This window comes from Meriones unguiculatus, chromosome 20 (assembly GCF_030254825.1).
Source record: "Meriones unguiculatus strain TT.TT164.6M chromosome 20, Bangor_MerUng_6.1, whole genome shotgun sequence".
In the NCBI taxonomy this organism is placed as follows: Eukaryota; Metazoa; Chordata; class Mammalia; order Rodentia; family Muridae; genus Meriones; species Meriones unguiculatus.
In genome coordinates this window covers 48,518,521-48,538,288 of record NC_083367.1, presented here as the reverse complement: position 1 = coordinate 48,538,288, position 19,768 = coordinate 48,518,521, and the positions used below count along the sequence as shown (strand labels likewise).

The 19,768-nt window shown below is 43.1% G+C and overlaps 1 protein-coding gene across 2 annotated transcripts in view; it reads right to left on the bottom strand.

Moving 5' to 3' along the window:
• The window catches only part of Atg5 (autophagy related 5), a 91,947-nt gene extending 73,420 nt beyond the window's left edge, over nucleotides 1–18,527 (bottom strand). Inside the window, exons 1-3 of one of the 2 annotated variants that reach the window (XM_060373692.1) lie at nucleotides 18,313–18,527; nucleotides 6,624–6,789; nucleotides 3,183–3,310 (exon numbers count right to left, since the gene is read on the bottom strand). In XM_060373692.1, coding sequence (XP_060229675.1) covers nucleotides 3,183–3,310; nucleotides 6,624–6,731 — 236 coding nt within the window. In that variant the 5' untranslated portion in view covers nucleotides 6,732–6,789; nucleotides 18,313–18,527. The remainder of the gene's footprint in view (nucleotides 1–3,182; nucleotides 3,311–6,623; nucleotides 6,790–18,312) is intronic. The other variant, XM_021634095.2, reaches the window with a different exon arrangement.
• Between the last annotated feature and the right edge of the window lie 1,241 nt (nucleotides 18,528–19,768).

Sequence of the window (19,768 nt, the reverse complement as noted above, 5' to 3'; positions counted from 1 at the left end):
CTGAAGATTCACAAGTTTATTTTTTTACTGCGTAAACAAGGGGCAACTCCAATTGCAAGCCCAAGTAATTTAACTCACTTGCCTAGTTAAAAAGGCCTGAATCTGATGCCCTAAAGGCCTACCCCACCAAAGGTCCACTTTACAAAATAATTTTTGAAATTCCAAAAATTTACAACCTTAGAAAAATGAATGGAAAAGCCAACACACACACACACACACACACACACACACACACACACACAGAGAGAGAGAGAGAGAGAGAGAGAGAGACTGGAGACATGGGAGTAATCTACACAGCACTTACAAACTGTGAAGAAGAGCCTATGTTGTGAAGAGAACTGTATGCACGTCTGCATTAACTGTCTCGCTGGAATGTGCTCTTGAAACTGCACACACTATTCAAGTATTGTATTCCAGCTAAGTTTAAGACCAGCAGTATTTCCTAGAAGCCAGTTTAACTTCTTACTTCCACAGTCCATTCTGAAAATAGTTTATACATTTAAAAATCCCATTCGAAATACTTATCTTACAGTTAACAAAAGACCTTTCTTAATTCTGTACTCAAAAGTTGAAGATCTAACTAATTTTCTTTCTTCTCCCCACTCTTTTTCTGCAGTAGGAGGTAATCAAACCCGGGGCCTTATATAGGCTAGGCAATTTCTCCTAGCGAGCAACAAACCCAACCAGATTTTACCATTAACAGGGTTTACTGCCAAAGTAGTCTTCAGAGAATCTAAAACTGTTTTCTTAAGGTGTTTTACCATATGAAAGTATCAAATATAAATGACTACTAAAGTTGTAGTAATAAGAACTGTCACTCCTTAAAATGCAGTGTTAGAGCACCCTCTGCTGTCTAATCAAATCATTCCAAAAAAGACCCAGGTTTTCAGATGGATCAACACTTCTCTTTCTCAGATAACTTTAAAGTTATCAATATAAATATATGAGGGCTGGGGATGGGCCCACAATAAGGCACTTGTAGCCAACAAGAGACTATGTTTTAGAAGCTATCTATGCATCAGTAACATTTATTTTTGAGACAGGGTCTCTCTATGCTGGCTGTCCTGGAACTCACTATGTAGACCAGGCTGTCCTCAAAACTCACAGAGATCCACCAGCCTCTGCCTCTGAGTGCTGGGATTAAAGGATTGCACCATCATGCCAGGCTTGTATCTTTAACTTATTTGGGCATTCTGTATGCCTACTGCTGTTATTTAAATAGCTTTCTATTATAGTTTGGACAAATTAAAATAGGCAACTAGAAAATTAGAGAATAGAAGAGGGGGGAAATATTAAGTAGACTGTCAGCAGTCACTGCACAAAGGGCCCTGAGCTGAAGCTCTTACAGTCTGGGACCTGCCAAGCATTCTGCAGCATACCCTATCCCAACAGCTGACAGGCTGCGGCTGGAAACAGCCGTGATTTGACACAAGCCTGGATTACAAAGTGAACCTTCCTCCCACCAGCCTGGACAACAGACAAAGATCCTGTCTTGGAAGGCTGAGAATGAAGTTCAGTGGAAGAGCAATTGCCAAGACTGCTCAAGACCCCTAGCTCAATCCATAATGATGAGTAGAGGCAGGGTGCTTTCTCAAAGGATGTAGGAAGATGATATACTTACACCAAATTACTCTTCTGCAGTAAAAAGACTAAATTGTTTCTAACATTATTGATGTGGTGTCTAGCAGACAAAACCTTAAAGAATTCCAGAAGTGCGCTCCTTCCAAATTGTCCTAGACAGCTGCACAATAAGGTTATTTATACCTAAGTACCTTTTATTTCCTAAGTCTCTTTCAATGTCTCTTCATGTTAATAACCCGGAGTGGAATAAAGTATTTTAACTTATTTGTATTTTTCAAATTCCACTTAAATCATAGTCATCAATATCTTTCTGCAACTAGAAACATCTGAATACAGGATGCCCAGTATAGAAGCCTGACCTAATCCACAGCCTTCTCTTTGTAACTTCTCTACTTTAAATATTTTGGAAGCACAATAAATAAAACTCTCAGGAACAGAAAATACCAAAATATGTCATCTGCATATGGACAAGCCCAAATTTAGGGTTGTTTTACAGAATCTTAAAAATAGCATAGTAGCCAGAGTGTGAGGCCGGAGAGAGAATCTTGGCAGTTAAGAATACATACTAAGGGCTGGAAAGATGGCTCAGCAGTATAAAGCACTTGCTGCTCTTGTAGAGGACTCAGGCTCAATTCCTAGCACCTACGTGGTTTCTCAAAACCACCTGTAACTCTAGTTCCATGGGACCCGATACCCTCTTCTGACCTTTATGGGACATCAGGCATGCACATTAGCAATACAAAACACATCCTGATCTTACAGAGAACAAGTTCACTTCTCAGCGTCCATATGGTGTGGCTTATAACCACCTGAACTCCTGCCCCAGAGTATCTGGGGCCTCTCTGTCGTCCACGGGCACCTGCACTCATTTATACATGCAAACACAGACACACATGAAGACACATAATTTTAAAAAGTTAACAAAGAAAGCAAATATGTTAGTCTATTATACAATTATCCATCATCCAAACAGAAGGCAGATTTTTTTTTCCTGTGATGGTTTAAAGAGAAATGTCATCGAAGGCTCAATATCTGAACATTGGATCCTTATCTGTAATGGCACTGTTTGGAAAGGCAGAATTTTTTTTTATTGGGGGGGAGGTGAGACAGGGAGTGTGGGGGACAAAGACAGGGTCTCGTATGGCTCAGGCTAAACTCTTCATGCAGCCACAGGTGACAAAGTTCTGATCCTCTGGCCCCCACCTCTGAGTGCGGGGATTTTACAGGCGTGCCTCACTATGCCTGGTTTTTGAAGTGTTAAACTGAACCCAGGGCTTGGAGCATGCTAGACAAGGCAGGGCACTGTCTGCAGAACACTGCGTAATGCCTAACCTTCATTTATAAGCTAGACGGGTCACTTCTTTTCTCTTTTGTTTGAGAGAGGGTTCTGCTGTATGGCCCTGGCTTCCCCGGTACTCGATATGATATACCGACCAGGGCAGCATCAAACTGGCAATCTGCTGCTTCAGCTTCTTGAATGCTGGGATTACAGCTACCATGCTTGGCTTTCTTCGTAGAACTTTTTACAGTTGTTCCAGGACACTATACCTTCTTACAGCTAGCATATACTAAATGCTTAACAATGAAAAAAATTCACTTACCATTTCAGGGGTGTGCCTTCATATTCAAACCATATCTCACTGACATCTTCTTGCCTCATAACCTTCTGAAAGTGCTTCTTCACTTTGTCAGTTACCAATGTCAAATAACTGACTCTTGGCAAAAGCAACTGAAATGAAAATTTGTAAAGCAATATTTACTTACTCATTATGGTTTCAAAACAAAGATGTATCAAGTAAGCCTTTTAATTTTCAGAGAAACAGTTGTGTTCTCTGCATTATTTTGACTACTTAATCCAAAGTCATCTGCTTCTTATAGAAAATGAAAAGCTAGAGTTTAAAATAGTAAATGTTTCTAATTGGATTATAACTTCTAAGTACAGCTTAGGGCATATATGCTTTTAATTAACACAAATCAACAATTTTTCCTTACCACTTTATATAATACATTATACTAATTAAGATATTAGGTAATTCTATTAAATTTACCTTAAATATTGAATGATTCACATGAGCATTATCACCTCTTTTACACAGAACTTAAATGCTTAACATGATACTAAAATATATTTATAATATTTGAATAATATAGTTAATAAATGGCAAAAATACATTAGGCTCTTTCAAAAATTATAAAACCACAGGTGGTACACTGAGGGATATACAAAAATCAGAAGGGCAGAGTAAACTAGCCATTTTTAATCTATTTGGTATAAAATACATTTGTGTAATGGTTGGCTTCAGTTGTCAACGCGAAACCATCTAGATTCACTTGGCACGAGAGTCTCAGTGCAGAACTGTCTACACAGAGCCGGCCTGTGGGCGACTGCCTTGACTGGGGTACGTCATGCGGGAAAGCCGGCTCACTGTGGGGGACAGCAGCTCTGGGGGAGGTGAGGAGTAAGCAGGCGTGCATTGGCTTCCGTCTCCTCCTGACTGAGGATGGGGGGTAACTAGATGCTGCAACTTCTGCTGCCTCTGCTTCTCAGCAAGAATCGACTGTAACCTGGAATTACATAAACACCTACCTGCCAATCACTCCTTTAAAAACAAACCCTTTCTTCCTAAGTTGCTTTCGCCAGGGTATGCGTCTATGGTGTATGTGTGTCTGTGGTACATTTGTCTGCAGTGTCTCTGTGTGTGTGTGTGTGTGTGTGTATGTCTATGGACTGTGTCTGTGGTGTGTGTGTGTGGTATGTGTACATCTATGATCTGTATGTCTGTACAGGTATGTGGTTTTGCCTTTGGGGCTACTCAGTAAACAGACAAAATGCCATCTGATCGACAGACAGATAAGTGTGGATAAAGAAAAGCACAGTAAAATCAGAGGAGACGTGAAATTTGTTTTTAAACAAATAATGCAGGGTTGATGTGGTAGCACATGCTTTTAATCCCAGAACTCAGGAGACTGAGCTAGGCCGTCTCTGTGGGTTCAAGCTAGCCTGGTCGACAGACCAGGTACACACGTATACCTTTATTTCTCCCCCCATACCCACATACCTCTCTCCTACCACATGCACACATATACACATGTATACATATATATACACATATACATATACACACACATATAATATTTTTCACTTAGATACTTGGAGGCTGGGGACTGAACCCAGGGCCTCTCCTCTAAACACTGGGAAGACAGTCTACTACTCTACTACACTCCAAGCCCCGTATTTTATTAAACATGTTGGGTTATAACATATTATGATCGTAAATCAGATCAATGAACATGTGTAGTTGTTTTACTAGTGTGCATGTATTCGTGAGTTCATTCATAAACATATTTGACGGATTAGCTGCCTGGAATTATCTAAATACTTTAAAAATCCAATCTGGGGTTAAGAGCACTGGCTACTCTTGCAGAGGACCTGGGGTCAGTTCCCAGCACCCACATGACACACCACAATTGAGTGTAACTCCAGTACGAGAGGATCTGGCAACCTCTTCTGGCTTCCTCAAGTACTGAATCATGTAGCACTGCAGTGCATGAGGGAAAATACAAATACACCTAAAATAAAACTTAAAAAAGCCAACCTGGCCAGGTAGTTGTGGCACACGCCTTTAATACCAGCGCTTGGCAGGCAGAGGCAGGTGCATCTCTGTGAGTTTGAGATCAGCCTGGTCTGCAGAGTGAGTTCCAGGACAGCCACAGATACACCAAGAAACCGTGTCTCTAAACATAAAAAGACAAACAAAATCCAATGTGAACCTATTATTAAAAAATAGCTTCCTACTAAAACACAGCGCACTGCTTATGATTCCACTACCGTGTGTAACAGTACATGCCTGTGTGTGGTAAGTACCGGCATGCTAAGCCCGTGCCCTATCATCGAGATAGCCCTGGCCTGACTCTGCTCTTACATAGCTGAATGAATGTACACACAAAAAGAACGTGTAGCAGTAGGTCTACAATGAGTGTGTGTGTCTGTGTACGGCATGAGTGGAGGGGATGCATTTATCTTAAAGATTTATCATTATTTTAAATTATATGTGTCTATTCTATGTCTATGTGTTCGTGCAGGTGTCTCTGAAGGGCAGAGCTAGGCTTTACGGGGGGCTGTAAGCTGCCAACGTGGGTACTGGGAAGTACAATCGGGTCTTCTGCAGGACAGTACGTGAACTTCTCTGCTTAGCTGTCTCTCTGGGCCCCTGTTTATTTGTAATGTCGGGTGTATGTGCACAGACATGTAGAAACCCAAGATCAATGGCCGGTGTCTTCCTCCATTACTCTTGTGTGTGAGTCTCTTGCCTGCGTATGTATACGTGCAGCACAAGAATGCCTGGCATCCAAGGGGGCCAGCGGGGTGTCAGATGCCCTGGCACCCATGTTACAGATGGCTGTGAGGCGCCACGTAGGTGTTTAGAACTGAACCAGGGTCCTCTATAAGGGCAGCAAGTGTTCTAAACCACTGAGCCATTCTCCATCCACTCTCCACCTTCCTGAAACACCACTAGATCAGGAGCTCACTGGTTTGGCTTGACTGGCCGCCAGCCCGCTCTAGGGACCCTTCTTTGTCTGCCTTCCCAGCGCCGACACTACAGGCATACAGCAGGTTTTTTGTGGTTCCTGGGGTGCCAGACTCAGGTCCTCACACTTATACAGTAAGCACATGACCTGCCAAGTGATCACCCAGTCTTCTAACCTGGCCAACAGCATGGAGTAGTTATATATGAGTGAGGAGAGGGACTGGGAGGAGCCGAGTGAGGGGAAATTGCAGTCGGGATGCACTGCATGACACAGAAAAAAAAAAAAAAGGAAAAGAAAAACAACATTGAAAAGTGAAGGCTTCCTCCCTGTTTCAGAGGGGAAAGGGATGGGGACATGACATGGGGGAAGGACTGAAAGGAAAGGAGGGAGGGGAAGCTGTGATTGAGGTATAGAGCAAATAAATAAATAAATAAATCAGTGAAGTCCTCCAGATTCTAAAACTTTTATTTATAATAGAGAAAGATCCCGTTGGCAAGCACCAATACACTTACATAGTATGGCTCTGCTTCTCTTTCAGTTATCTCATCCTGATAGAGAGTAAAGCAAGTTGGAATTCGTCCAAACCACACATCTCGAAGCACATCTTTGTCATCTGTCATTCTTCCAGTGGGTAAAGCAGTACATATAGGCTAAGTTCTTTCTTCAACCAAAGCCAAACTAGAAACAAAATAAATAGCATTAGTCCGATTCTTACAAGAATTAATAAAAATATTACATAGACATATTCACAGGCCTCACTGATACACAGTGAGCTTTAATCCCAGCACTCAAGAGGCAAGGACAGGTTGATTTCTCTGAGTATGATGCCAGCCTGGTCTACATAAGCCTACTCTGCATGAGTTCTAGAACAGCCAAAGCTATGTCTCAAAACAAAACAAACAACAACAAAAACCAGAACGGAAGAAGTCAGGAATGGTAACTAGTATACTAGAGAGGCTGAGACAGAAGAGTCTGAAGCAGGATTGAGCTACTCAGTAAGACAGTCTCAAAAAAATGTGTGTGTGCATGTACATGTAATGTTAATTACATATTCAAGTAATATATAAGAACCATCTCAAAATAGTAACTATACTTCTGTTATTCTTCCAAGTCCTGTAGACTCTTACCACTCACCTAAAAGAAAACCTTGTACCTATGCTCTTAATCCACTTTGAAAAGATCATTCACACAATTACATCCAATATATTTAACGTCTCCTTCCCTGAATATTATTCCTCCCCCAAAATAAAAGAAGATTTGCTTCAGGCTACAAATGAGCTCAGTGTACATGAACCAAGAATTGGGTTTGGTAGAGCATGCCTATAAGCCTCATGAGTTCAACCTGAGCCACACAGCCCCTACCTGAAAACCGAAACAAAACAACCTTTATTAAGCCTAGTCCCTGTTCTAAGTTCCATCAGATCCATAATTTGAAGCCCATATTTCCACCTGTAATTATCACACTTCTTTTTATAACCCTAGTAGGATCTGGCGCCTGAACACCTAGCTGCTGTGTTCCCACTCCCCCAGCCTAGGATTTATGGTGCCGTTTTCCTCCAACTCTTGCTCACTTTGTAAAGTGAATCAACAGTCCTCTATCCCCGTGAACTACTTCTCCAACTCAAAATATTCCCTACTCTACAAGCTTGCACTAATTCTGCACACGAGAAAAGTCTCATTATCAGGAAGGACAATTCGCATGACCTCTACCCAGTGTCTTCCCGTGCTCATACTCCATGCCACCTGCATACGTGATGATATACACACTGCTGATAATGCTTACAACAACCCAAAGAAGTACTACCTGGTCGTTAAGGTTCAACATATTACCAAAATAATGTTCCCCTTTGCCCCATGGGCACTTAATTCATTACTTACTATAATGTATAATGAAAAAAAAATCCAAAATAACTATATGGTTCCCTCCAAAATTATGGGCTTAGGCAAGTATCACTTCAAAATTCTTTTTAGATTTATTATTTTATGTTTATGAATGTTTTATCTACATATATAACGGTAACTATTTTTTAGTTCTGGAAATATAAAATTCAATGTGTCTGAGCGGTGGTGGTGTACACCTTTAATCATGCCTATAGGGAGACAGAGGCAGATGGATCTCTGTGAGTTTGAGGCCAGTCTGGTCTACAGGGCAAGTTGCAGAACAGCCAGGGCTACACAGAGAAATCCTGTGCTAGAAAACCAAAAATAAAACAAATAAATAAAATCTAATGTGAAGATACACAGTTTCTGTTTCAAATGGCTACTCTATATAATAGAAGTTCACTGAATTGCATAGTCTTTGGGTGAATTTTTTTTAATATGAAAAGTTTAAAATAAGTTTTAAATGTTTTTTAATTAAAAAAATAATCAGGTTATGGTTATTTCCTGATTGAGTTTGCTTTGTTTTGAGATCAGGGCTCAGTATGCAGACCAGGCTGGCCCGGAACTCACAGAGCTCAGCCTATCTCTGCTGGGATTGATTATACATGTGTACCTACCCACCTAAGATGTTTGGGTTCTTGTAGTTAGGTTTTTTTCTTTATGAACCTGACACAAGCTAGAGTCATTTGAGAGAGGGAACTTCATATTAAAAAAAAAAAAAAGCTCCATCAGGGTGCTGGAGAGATGGCTAAGAGGTTAAGAGCAAGGTCCGGAGTTCAGTTCCCTGCAGCCACATTGTGGCTCATAATATCTATGATTATCTGATGCCCTCTTCTGGCATGTTGGCACACATGCAGGCAGAATACTGCATGTATGTATGTATGTATAAACAAACAATCTAAAACGCCTCCATCAGCTTGGCTGTGAGCAAGCTGGTAAAGCATTTTCTTGATTAATGATGCGGAAGGGGCTGGCCCACTGTGGGTGCGTCATTCATGGGCAGGTGGTCCTAGGGTGTATAAGCAAGCAAACTGAGACCTGGTGGTTGGTGGCACAGGCCTTTAGTGCCAGCATTTAGGAGGAGGCAAGGGGATCTCTGAGTTCGAGGCCAGCCTGGTCTACAGAGTGAGTTCCAGAACAGCCAGAGTTACACAGAGAACCCGATCTAAGAAAGCAAACTAGGAACGCCGGAAGAAGCAAGCCGGTAAGCAGCATTCCTCCCTGGTCTCTGCTTCAGTTCCTCTCTCCAGGGTCCTGTCCTGACTTCCTCTTTCTGATCAACTGTTACTTGGACACATAATACGAAATACACTGTTTGTTCCCCAAGTTGCTTTTGTTCATCATTTTATCATAACCTAAGACCTAACTAAGAAAACCTAACTAAGACACATTAATAGACAAATCTAAAATTGAATGACATAAAGTAGTGAGCACTGGTGTTTGGAACCTTGATACATCCAATCAACTGTCAGCTATGACTCTTGCTCAAGAGAAAACAATCAAAAAGTTTCTGAAAAGAAAGATTTGAAGAAAACTTCAAATAGTTTTAGGCTGTTTTTTTTTTTTCCTCCTTGCTTGTTTCATTTGCTTCTTGTAGTACTGCAGTCAAAAGCAGTGCTCTAAACATACTAACTCTACCATTGAGCTATATTGCTAATCCATTTGATTTGCAATTTAAATGTTCAAGAGTCACTATCAACTAGGCATCATGGAGGAGGTCTGTAATTATAGCTACTCAAGAAGCCAGGGCAGGAGGATCATTAAATTCAAGGACTGGACTATAGATTAAAGTCAAGGCCAGCCCGGGCAACTTAGTAAAACTCTGTTGGAAAAAGAAAATGAGCTTTAGAGTTAGAGCTCAGTGACTGAGTGTTGTCTAGCAAAAGTGATGGCCTGCACAAAGTAGGAAGCAGGGACTTCTGTAACTCTGATACATCGAGTCAATGGACAGCTACACCTCTCCTCAGAGAAAACAAAGACTTCCTTTATTAACAAACTTATGGTCCACTCTAGTGATTTTCAATGCACACAGAATGATCTCTCCTTAAACTCACAAACACTAAATTCCAGATCTTAGGTTCAATCCCCATTACCACACACACACACACACACACACACACACAAAAGTCACTCTCAATATTGTCACACCGGACGACCTTTCTTCTCAGAAAATGCAGGCAGAAAATAACTGGCAACAAATGAATCTTAAAATGGCACAGCCACATTGGGAAGGCTCTTCTCCTTCCCAAGAAATAAAGACCCAATTGGCAGGAGTCCAAAACACTATTCTAGATACACAATCACCATAAACCACAACACCATGCCTAGACGTGACTTTCTTCCTATCTAGGCTGCCAGAAACTTGAACATCTTGCTCATTCCATGTCATTCTCTTCTGCTCTTCTCCTTCCTATATCAGAACAAAGAAATGGGCAACACTCTCTTAACTTCTAGGTCTCTCCTCAAAAGAGATACAAGGACAGACTTGGAGAATGGAAAACACCTCAAAACTCAACTAGAGGCATGGCCCTTTTTTGTTTTTGGTTTCTCAGGTTTTTTTAGGGTTTTGTTTATTTGTTTGTTTTCTTCCCCTGAAGAAAGGGTCTCATGGACTGGCCAGTAGGCACAGAGGTTAAGAACACTGGCTGTTCTTCCGAAGGTCCTGAGTTCAATTCCCAGCAACCACATAGTGGCTCATAACCATCTATAGTGAGATTTGGTGCCCATTTCTGGTGCGCAGGCTGAATAGATAAATCTAAAATAAATAAATAAATCTAAAAATAAGAAAGAAAGAAAGAAAGAAAGAAAGAAAGAAAGAAAGAAAGAAAGAGAGAGAGAAAGAGAGAAAGAGAGAGAGAGAGAAAGACAGAAAGAAAGACAGAAAGAAAAGAAAAGAAAGAAAGAGCGAGACAGAAAGAAAAGAAAGAAAGAAAGAAGGAAGGAAGGAAAGAAAGAAAGAAAGAAAGAAAGAAAGAAAGAAAGAAAGAAAGAAAGAAAGAAAGTCTCACTCTGTAACTCTGGCTGTCCTAGATCTCAGTATGTAAACCAGGCTGGCCTTGAACTCACAGAGCTCCACCTACCTCTGCCTCCAGAGTGGTAGGATTAAAGACAAGCACCACCATGCCCAGGGAGAAATGGGCTTTAACATCTTGTAATTCAGCCATGTTTATGAGCATTCTGCAGTAGGTACACACTCCAATAAATAAACCAGGAGTTTATACCCAATTTGCAATTCTTCCTTTCGTTTTTAGTTTTTGAGACAGAGTTTAAAACTGTGGCCCAGACAGAACACCAACTCTCAATCTCCCTGAAGCCTCCCCATTGCTGGCCACATTTGGCCAAATATATACAAGGACTTCAGGAGAAGTGAAGCCAAGTGAGCCAAGGTAGGTCAGGAAAGAAGAACAAGGTACTGTGGACATACATTTTGTAAACCAAACTGTCTAAGAGATTAGTGGAATGTAAGTAAGGCTACTTACTACTTCAAATTATGCATTCAATATTAACAACTGCTCATCTAGGGGCTGGGGATGGTTCAGTGGTTAAGAGCACTGCCGCTCTTCCAGAAGATGCAGGTTTGATTCCCAGCACATCATCAGACAGAACATTACTATCTACAACACTAGCACCAAGATATCTGACACCTATGAACTCCACTGATACTGGAACACAGGTGCACATACCCACATGCAGACAAACAAAGACCTAAGAGAAAAAAGTTCACATATAATGAATAATATGCTTAAAATATATAACCACCTTTACTTCTCTTGTACAGAACTGACAAGCTTCTATTCAAGGGGTTTATCTGTATATGTGTCACCTTCAGTAGACAGTAATGCATTTCCTTAGGGAAAAGGACTATAGTTCACACACCATTTTACTTCTGACATTTGGTACGCTATCTGGAACATAGTAGGTACCCAAATACATTGTCAAGATCTTTTAAGCTTTTTTTTTTTTTGAAAGAGTACATGAGCCTCCAAAATGATATGAAAGAATGAGATTAGACAAAACTCAAATGATTGTGTGTGTGTGGGGGGGTTAAAACAGGGTCTCTGTAGCCCGGCGAGGGGGAGTGGGGGAACGATTCAAACTTATTATGTAATATAGGCTTCCCTTGAATTTCTGATTCTTCTGCTTCACTCCCAAGTGCTGGGATTAAACACTTGCATTGCTTGGCCTCAGACAACAGTTTTAAATCTCTAGAAATACTATATATTTTATACCACCTCACACTTGATATACACAAGCTTCTATGTTCTCATTCTATAATATAAAGGATAAATCTGAGATGGAATACTTAATTATTTTCTAAAATCCTATAGCCAAATAAAAGAGCTGAGTCAGTACCAGAAGCCACACTCAAGGTCTCCTAGTCCCATTCTTTCCATTTTACCGCAGTTTGTTAACATCCCCGCTAGCCCCAAACACTCCTTTGTCCATGGTAAATAGTCAAATAAGTGTTACCTTGCCAGTCTTTTTTAAACATTTGAGAAGTTCATACACGGATATAGTTTGATCAAATCTACCACCTCTCCAAACTCACCCCACTCCTTCCCAGCTCCCTGTGCTTTTTCTCAGAGTTCATCTATATTTACATGGGTATAGGACAATCTACTGGGACATGAGCACTTCTCTTGGCAATGTTAAGAAAACTGACTCTCCCTCTCCCAGCAGCCATAGCTCCTCAGCTCCAGAAACTGCACGACCTCCCCATCCCCACTCCACCCACGCTGGGATGTTGGCTGGCTTGCTCTTGCACAGGTCTTGTGCATGTAGTCTTAGCAGTTGTGATATCATGTGTGCAGAGGTTCTGTCCTGTCCAACAGGACAAAACTGTTTTGCTGCAGAAGTCCACTTCCTCTGGCTCTCTATCAGTTTTTATAAGGAGGAAAAGGAGTTAAATATTAGTGGATCTGTAGCATTCAAAGAATTCTAAAATACTTAGAACTGTGGGGCTGAGAAAGGCTGTTGGTAAAGTGCTTGCTGGGGAAGTTTAGATGTCCAGTCAGTCAAGGGTGGTAGCATCTGTAACCCCAGCGCTGTAATGATGGAGACACTTCAGTGAGACCACCTCAAAGAACAGGGGGAGTACAGATGGATGCCCTATAGCTACCTCCAACCTCTACACACTCATGCCTCCCCTACAGTGTGTGCAAGCACACTCATACACCACACAATCACACAATAAATAAGTAAACACAAATAATATATGTGGTACTTAAAGGATGGCAACAAACGGACAAAGAATGTAGGTAGTCATCCTCTTCAGCTTCTGAGGAAACCCACCGAAGGGGTGGTAGATTTGATCAAAATTAACTATATGATTCCTCAGAAAAGAATTTAAGTTGAAATCATCATAAATGGAGTGTGGTGGGGAATGCCTATAATCCCAGTACTTGGGATGTGGAGGCAGGAGGATTGGCAATTCACAGTTGGCTTTGGCTATCTACTAAGTTCAAAGCCAGCCCGGGTTACAGACCCTGTCTCAAAAATCCAAAAGGAAAATAACGTAAGTTCAAAGTGCATTTAATATCTAACTAATTTATGTCACAGCTGAGCAACATGATAAATGCAGAGCGGACTGTTTATCCTTGTGAGCCTACAACTTACTGCAGCTACCAGGCACAAGAGTGAACATCCTAACACATCTGGCTACCAGGCTTGAAGGTCAGCATTCCACACTCCCAGTGTGGGTACAGCTTAGCAGTAGAGTGCCTATCTATGAGACCCTGGGTTCAATTCCTAGCCCTGAAGAAAAAGGGGAGGGGGAGGGAAAATCACATTATTTGTCATTACTGTGACAAACGGTTCCTTGGAGTCTGAGACAGAAACATCGCTAGTGTTTGGTCAGCCCAGGCTATTGAGCTGTGTTGTTGTTGTTGTTGTTTTTCCAACTAGACACAAAGCCAAACATATCTAGGAAGAGGAAATCTTTAGAAAATGTCTCCATAAGATTGGCCTACAGGAAAATCTATAAGACATTTTCTTGATTAATGATTGATGTGGAAGGGCCCATTCCACTGAGGGCTGGCAATGCCACACCTGGGCCAATGTGCCTGCCTGGGATGGAGCAAGCAGGCATGCACCATTCCTCCACAGCCTCTGCTTCAGCTCCTGACTCCACGTTCCTGCCCTGACTTCCCTTCAAGATGGACTGTGATTTCAGAACACAAAGCTAAAATAAGCCCTTTCCTCCCCAAGTTGCTCTTGGCCATGGTGTTGTAACACAGCAGTAGGATAAGGCTAAAGATACCCTACAAACAAGAGTAAGGGACCAGCCCAGACTACATGGCAAGACCCTATTTCAAAAAGACCAAAAGTAGCAGCTCCTAACTGTGCCTTGCTCCTGCTTATCACAAAGCTTGGAAACACCTCTGCTGCACCATATTATGTATCCAAACAGAGGAAAGCCCATCAATAAAGCTAAGTATGCAGAAACAACACGTGCCAACTTTCTAGCAAACTTTTGCCTGGGAATATTACATGAGAGTTAATGCTATAAAGGCTTCAGTATTACGTGTGAGCCCAGCTGAGGCACTCCACTAAGCCCCAATTTCCTTTTCCTATGGAATGAAATTAACATTTAAGTCACAAGGTTGTTCCAGAGGGGAAAACCTACAAGGTATTTGATACACTAACAGACATGCGGCAAATGCTAGCAATTCCTTTACTGTCAAACCTGTGGAAGCTCATGAAGCATGTCACATGAAAAGCAGTTACGGTATCAATTCCATCTCTCCTTAAATTTGGAAACAGCTTCAAACATGGGTCTTAGGTAATGTCTAGTATCCCTACATTCCTCCAGTCCATCTATCTCCCCCACTTTCCTGTATCACCCACCCAGACAGTCTCTATAAAGTTTCCCCTTCTCCTTCCTTTTCCCCTTGCTGTCTCATGACCCTATTTTTTGTTTGTGTTTTGAGACAGGGTTTCTATGTGTCTAGCTCTGGCTGTCCAGGAACTCAATTTGTAGACTAGGCTGGGCTCAAACTCCGAGATGCGTCTGCCTCTGCCTCCTGAGTTCTGGGATTAAAGGCGTGCTGCACCACACCACACCTGGCTCAAGACCCTATTTCTATCTCCTCTTAACCCTTGGGTTCAGTCATTTTCAGCACGGAATTTACTAAATGGCTCCGCCCTGGGGTGGGGAGAGGGAAAGATTTTATGCTCCCTCTTTATCTCTTTGTGTCTCCCTCCCTCCAAAGGAAACATACCCCTGAGCATCTTTCAACTGACTTTAAATACCAAATACATTTCTTAAAACTTCCATTTATATTTTCAGCTTAGACTTCTGAACTTGTTTCACAAGGATTTACCACATACTGGCACGGCCACTGGGAAGTTTAACACATGCGCAGATGAAAATGACTTCAGATGCTGCTCCTCTCCTGATACTGCGTTCTCCTCCACTACAGTAAGCATAAACTCCACTCAACCGTCCTCTGCCCGCACACCGTGCGATCATCCCTAGCCATGTTTTCATACCCAACTACTCCAATCTAGAAGCCAAACTACAATCATTTTCAAGCAGACCAGACCTAAGCCACTCTGACCTTTATTCCTCCAGCCAACATGACCATCAGATCACTTCAAGATTCAACTTAGATCAATTTGCTCCTGGTTCAAACTCATCTCATTAAAAGTAAAAATTAGAAGTCAGGTAGTGATGGCATACCCCTTTAATCCCAGCACCCAGGAGAAAAGAGGCAGGTTGATTTTTGTAATGAGCATAGTTAAAAAACAAAACAAAACAAACACCTTTTAGACATGTAAAATCAACTTAGTCAGGAACCCCACTATACCCCAGGCTACACTTGATAATCAGAACCCAGCGACATCACTCACCATGATGCCCACTGGACAGTATATAAGCAGAAACCAAGAGCAATGTTCTGCTCTACACATCTGGAGAGCTATCACCTTTACCTGCCCTGTGGCTGGAGAGTCTCCCCCAGGAGCCTAACCTGAGCTTGAAGCACAGACTTCTGTTAAACACCTGACCTTTAGCTAAGATAAGGGGAACAGGTGAGCAGCGTTGGGGAAATAGGCTTAGGAAGATACTTAGGAATTTAGAGTGTGAATATTGTGTGATGATCCTCAACATAATAAAATATAACTTTTGCTATACTATGTGTATCGACTTCTTGCTTGAGACAATCTATGTGAGTTCAGGCCAGCCCGGTCTACACAGCATGTTCCAAGGCAGCCAGGCCTCTTTACACAGAGAAACCCTGTCTCAAAAAACCAATTTAAAAACAAACAAACAAACAAAAAGTAAAAATGAGAGCCAGTGGTGGTAGTGTATGCCTTTAATCCCAGCTCTGAGAGAAAGAGACAAGTGCATCTCTGAGCTCGAGGGCCAGCATGGTCTACAGAGTAAATTCCAGAACAACTAGGGATATACAGAGAAACCCTATACAAAGAAAAAAGGGGGGGGAAGGGAAGGAAGGAAGGAAAAAGAAAAAAAGGGGAAGGAGAGAAAGAAGGGGGGGGAAGAAGGGAGGAGGGAAGAGAAGAATCCTTTAATCCTAGCCCTCAGAGGTAGAGGCAGGTGGATCTCTGTGAGTTCAAGTCCAGCCTGATATACAAAAATGTTCTGGTCCAGTCAGGGTCAGAGTGAGATCCTGTCTCAAAAAATAAAGAAAAATAAAATAAAAAAATAAAAAGGAGGGTTTGGTGAGATGGCTCCGTGGTCACGAGCACCGGCTGCTCTTACAAAGGATATGGGTTTGGCTCCCAGTCCCACATGGTGACTCACATCCTTCATAACTCCAGTTCTAGGGGGTTCCTTGGTGGGCACGAGGCATAAATATAATGGGCATACATATATGCAGGCAAAACACACAAACACATTAAGATTAAAAAGAAAAAAAGAAGTTTTTACAAAGTCCACGAAGACCTTGCCTCATCTCTATTTGTGTACTCCTCTTCACCCCAATCATTCTTCGCCAATGGAACTGGCTAGTATGACCTTTCTTTCCATTTGGCACCTTCCTCACCTTAACCTTCACTCAAGTCTACCTTTTCTGTGGCCATCATTATGACCTCCCGTGTACACCAGCAACCCTATCCATTCCATTTCATTTATCCTTTTTCTAGAACTTTCCATCACCTGGCGTATTTCCCCTCCCCACAAGAGCTCACTCTGTCACCCTGGCTGGTCTAGAACTCACTATGTAGACCAGGCTAGGATCCCGAGTCCTGGGATTAAAGGCAGGCACTCCGTGTGTGTGTGTGTGTGTGTTCTTCTTTGAGAAAGGGTCTTCCTCTGTAGTCAAGGCTAGCTTCCAAGGTAACTTTCCTCAGTTTCTCAAACACAAGGATTACAAGCTTGGGCCACCACAGCTAGGATTCGTTTTGTTTTCAGGTTAGTTTGGTTTTGTGCTGCTCAGGATCCAATCCAGGGCCTTGTTGCATGCTAAATTGTTTTGGGATCTGTAGGGATGGCGTCTGTGTGTTTTAAAGAGTCTCATGCCCTTCAGGATGGCAACAAAATAGGTAGCCAAGGCTGGCCTTAACCTCCGGATTCTCCTGCCTCCACCTCCCCAGTGCTGGAATTAAAGGTGTGGACCACAAAATTGGGCTCAAAGTACATTTAAACTTGGTGTTAACAAGTCTCACCTCTCACAACTACTACCGTAAAGACAATATCCTTGTTCTCAAACTCAATTCAAAGTCTAATGAAATCAGAATATTTCCATCAGACCCAAGCATTCAGTATCAAAAACCCAAGGGACTTATGTAGAAGGCTTTAGACAGCTGCTGTCTGATAAATCCTGGGGTTCTGATTAGTACAGACATGTTATGCTTCCTCAGAGAGGGGGAAAAAATCTACAAGCCACACAGCTTTCTTAGGTTCCTCAAGTTTGAGTACTCGTTGAGAGCAATCCGAAGAAAGTAACTAAATAAACGAAAGTGTTTTACTAACAGAAAATGCCTTTGTCAGTATTGAGCATTATTACTGAGACTCAAAGAATGGCACTGAAGATAGCGTGGAGTAAACACGGAGTTTGGATAGAATCGACATGCACCGAAATAATCACGATTTAAATACCTCTCATGAAAAGTGCAAGCCCCTAACTTGAGCTTCGGACTCTATGCCACCTTTCCTACCTTTAGTAAGGAACTGACATACTTCCCAAAGGGACAGCCAGGCTGGCCCAAGGGCTCCGGGGGCAGTGTCTCGCCAACCCCACCTCCGCCCAGCGGCACCGCCTCCCCCGCCATCGCCGCCGGGCGCGCTCCCTGCGCCCGCTGCTCGCCCGGCCACCCTCCGCCACACACTCCCGCGCCCCGGACGCACGGGAGCCCTACCCGAGGTGCCGGCTCTGCTCCGGCTTGCCGCAACGGCGGGGAAGACGCTCAATCGGCTCCTGCCTGCCTGCGGGGCTCTCACTGTCCTGCAGAGGCGCAGGAGCAGAAGTCTCCGAGCGCGCGCAGCCGCACAGGGCGCCGCCGCTGGGGTCAGAGCACAGCCCCGCGGGCACTTCCGCCCTCCGAACCAAAGCGAGCCCAGCCCTCAGCGCAGGGAGCGCGCCGCGAGTCCAGTCACCCTCGGCGCCCGGAGATGACGTCACGCAGCCCCACGTGGCCCGCACTCCGCCCTCGGAGTTCGGCCCAACCCGGCTAAGCCGGAGCCGCTCCTGAGCATGCGCAGACACAGCGAGCGCCTGACTTCCCTGGTTTTTCTGCTTGCATCAAAACCGGGGTTCCCGGTTGTTAACGTGTAGAAGAACAGGGCAATAAGGACTCCCGAGACATCGGCTGCCGTTTAAGCAGCATTTTTCTCCTCCTCACAAAGCACTATCGGAGAAACATTGCTTTTAAGTGCGATTGGGGTGGCTTTGTTGAGCTAGAGACAGGACAGGGATCTCAAACTGCGGCTGCAGAGGGTCTGGGACTGACTAGGTATCTGGAGCTCCTGAGCCTCTCGAGTGCTAGATTTGCAAGCGTGAGCCACCACACCTGGCTTTCATGGTAAACCACATCCATTTGCTCAGTAGATCCTCTCCACTCTTGTGGGAGCACAGTAGGCATTAGTGGCAGTGTTTAACCCCAGACGCTAAAAGTATGGAAGCCTCCTCTTCCTAACCTACTCTTCTTGCTTTGAAAATAAACTATAAGCTTATCTTGACTACTTGAGCTGGGTCTGTACGAAAGTCTTACCAAGCATTTGAAGTTTTTCTTTCCCCCCACCCCTGGGGGTATGGATAGGGGGTGTCCAAGCAGATCAGGAGAGGGTGGGTATTGGAACCCCTGGAGCTGGAGTTATAGGCAGTTGTGAGGCGCCCACGCGGGAACTGATCTTAGTCTTCTGCAAGACCCGAGAGTGCTCTTAACTCTTAACAACTGCCTGTTAATATAGCCATTTCCATTTCTACAACTTGTGTCTCTCCCCCCCCCCCCCCCCCCCGCTTATTTTTGTTCTCGTTTGAGACCAGCTCTTAGGTGGCTCTGGCTGACCTCGATCTCTTTATACAGGCTTGGATAACCTTTAACTCCTGATCCTTCCATCTGAATTTGAACTTACCATCCTTCTGCTTCGGCTTCTCTAGTGATGGAATTTCTGACCACTACACCTTGCTCTGTCAGCGGCAGCAGCAGCAGAACATAGCCAGAGCCATAGATCTAGAAGCAGTGTTGCCTGAAGTAGCCCTACGAATTCTTGGCAGTCTTCTATTCAGGCGAAGCTGGAATTTTTGACTACACCACAGAGGGTTTTAGAAGAATTCGGTATAAAGCAGAGTTAAATTTTAAGAAGAAATTTTAG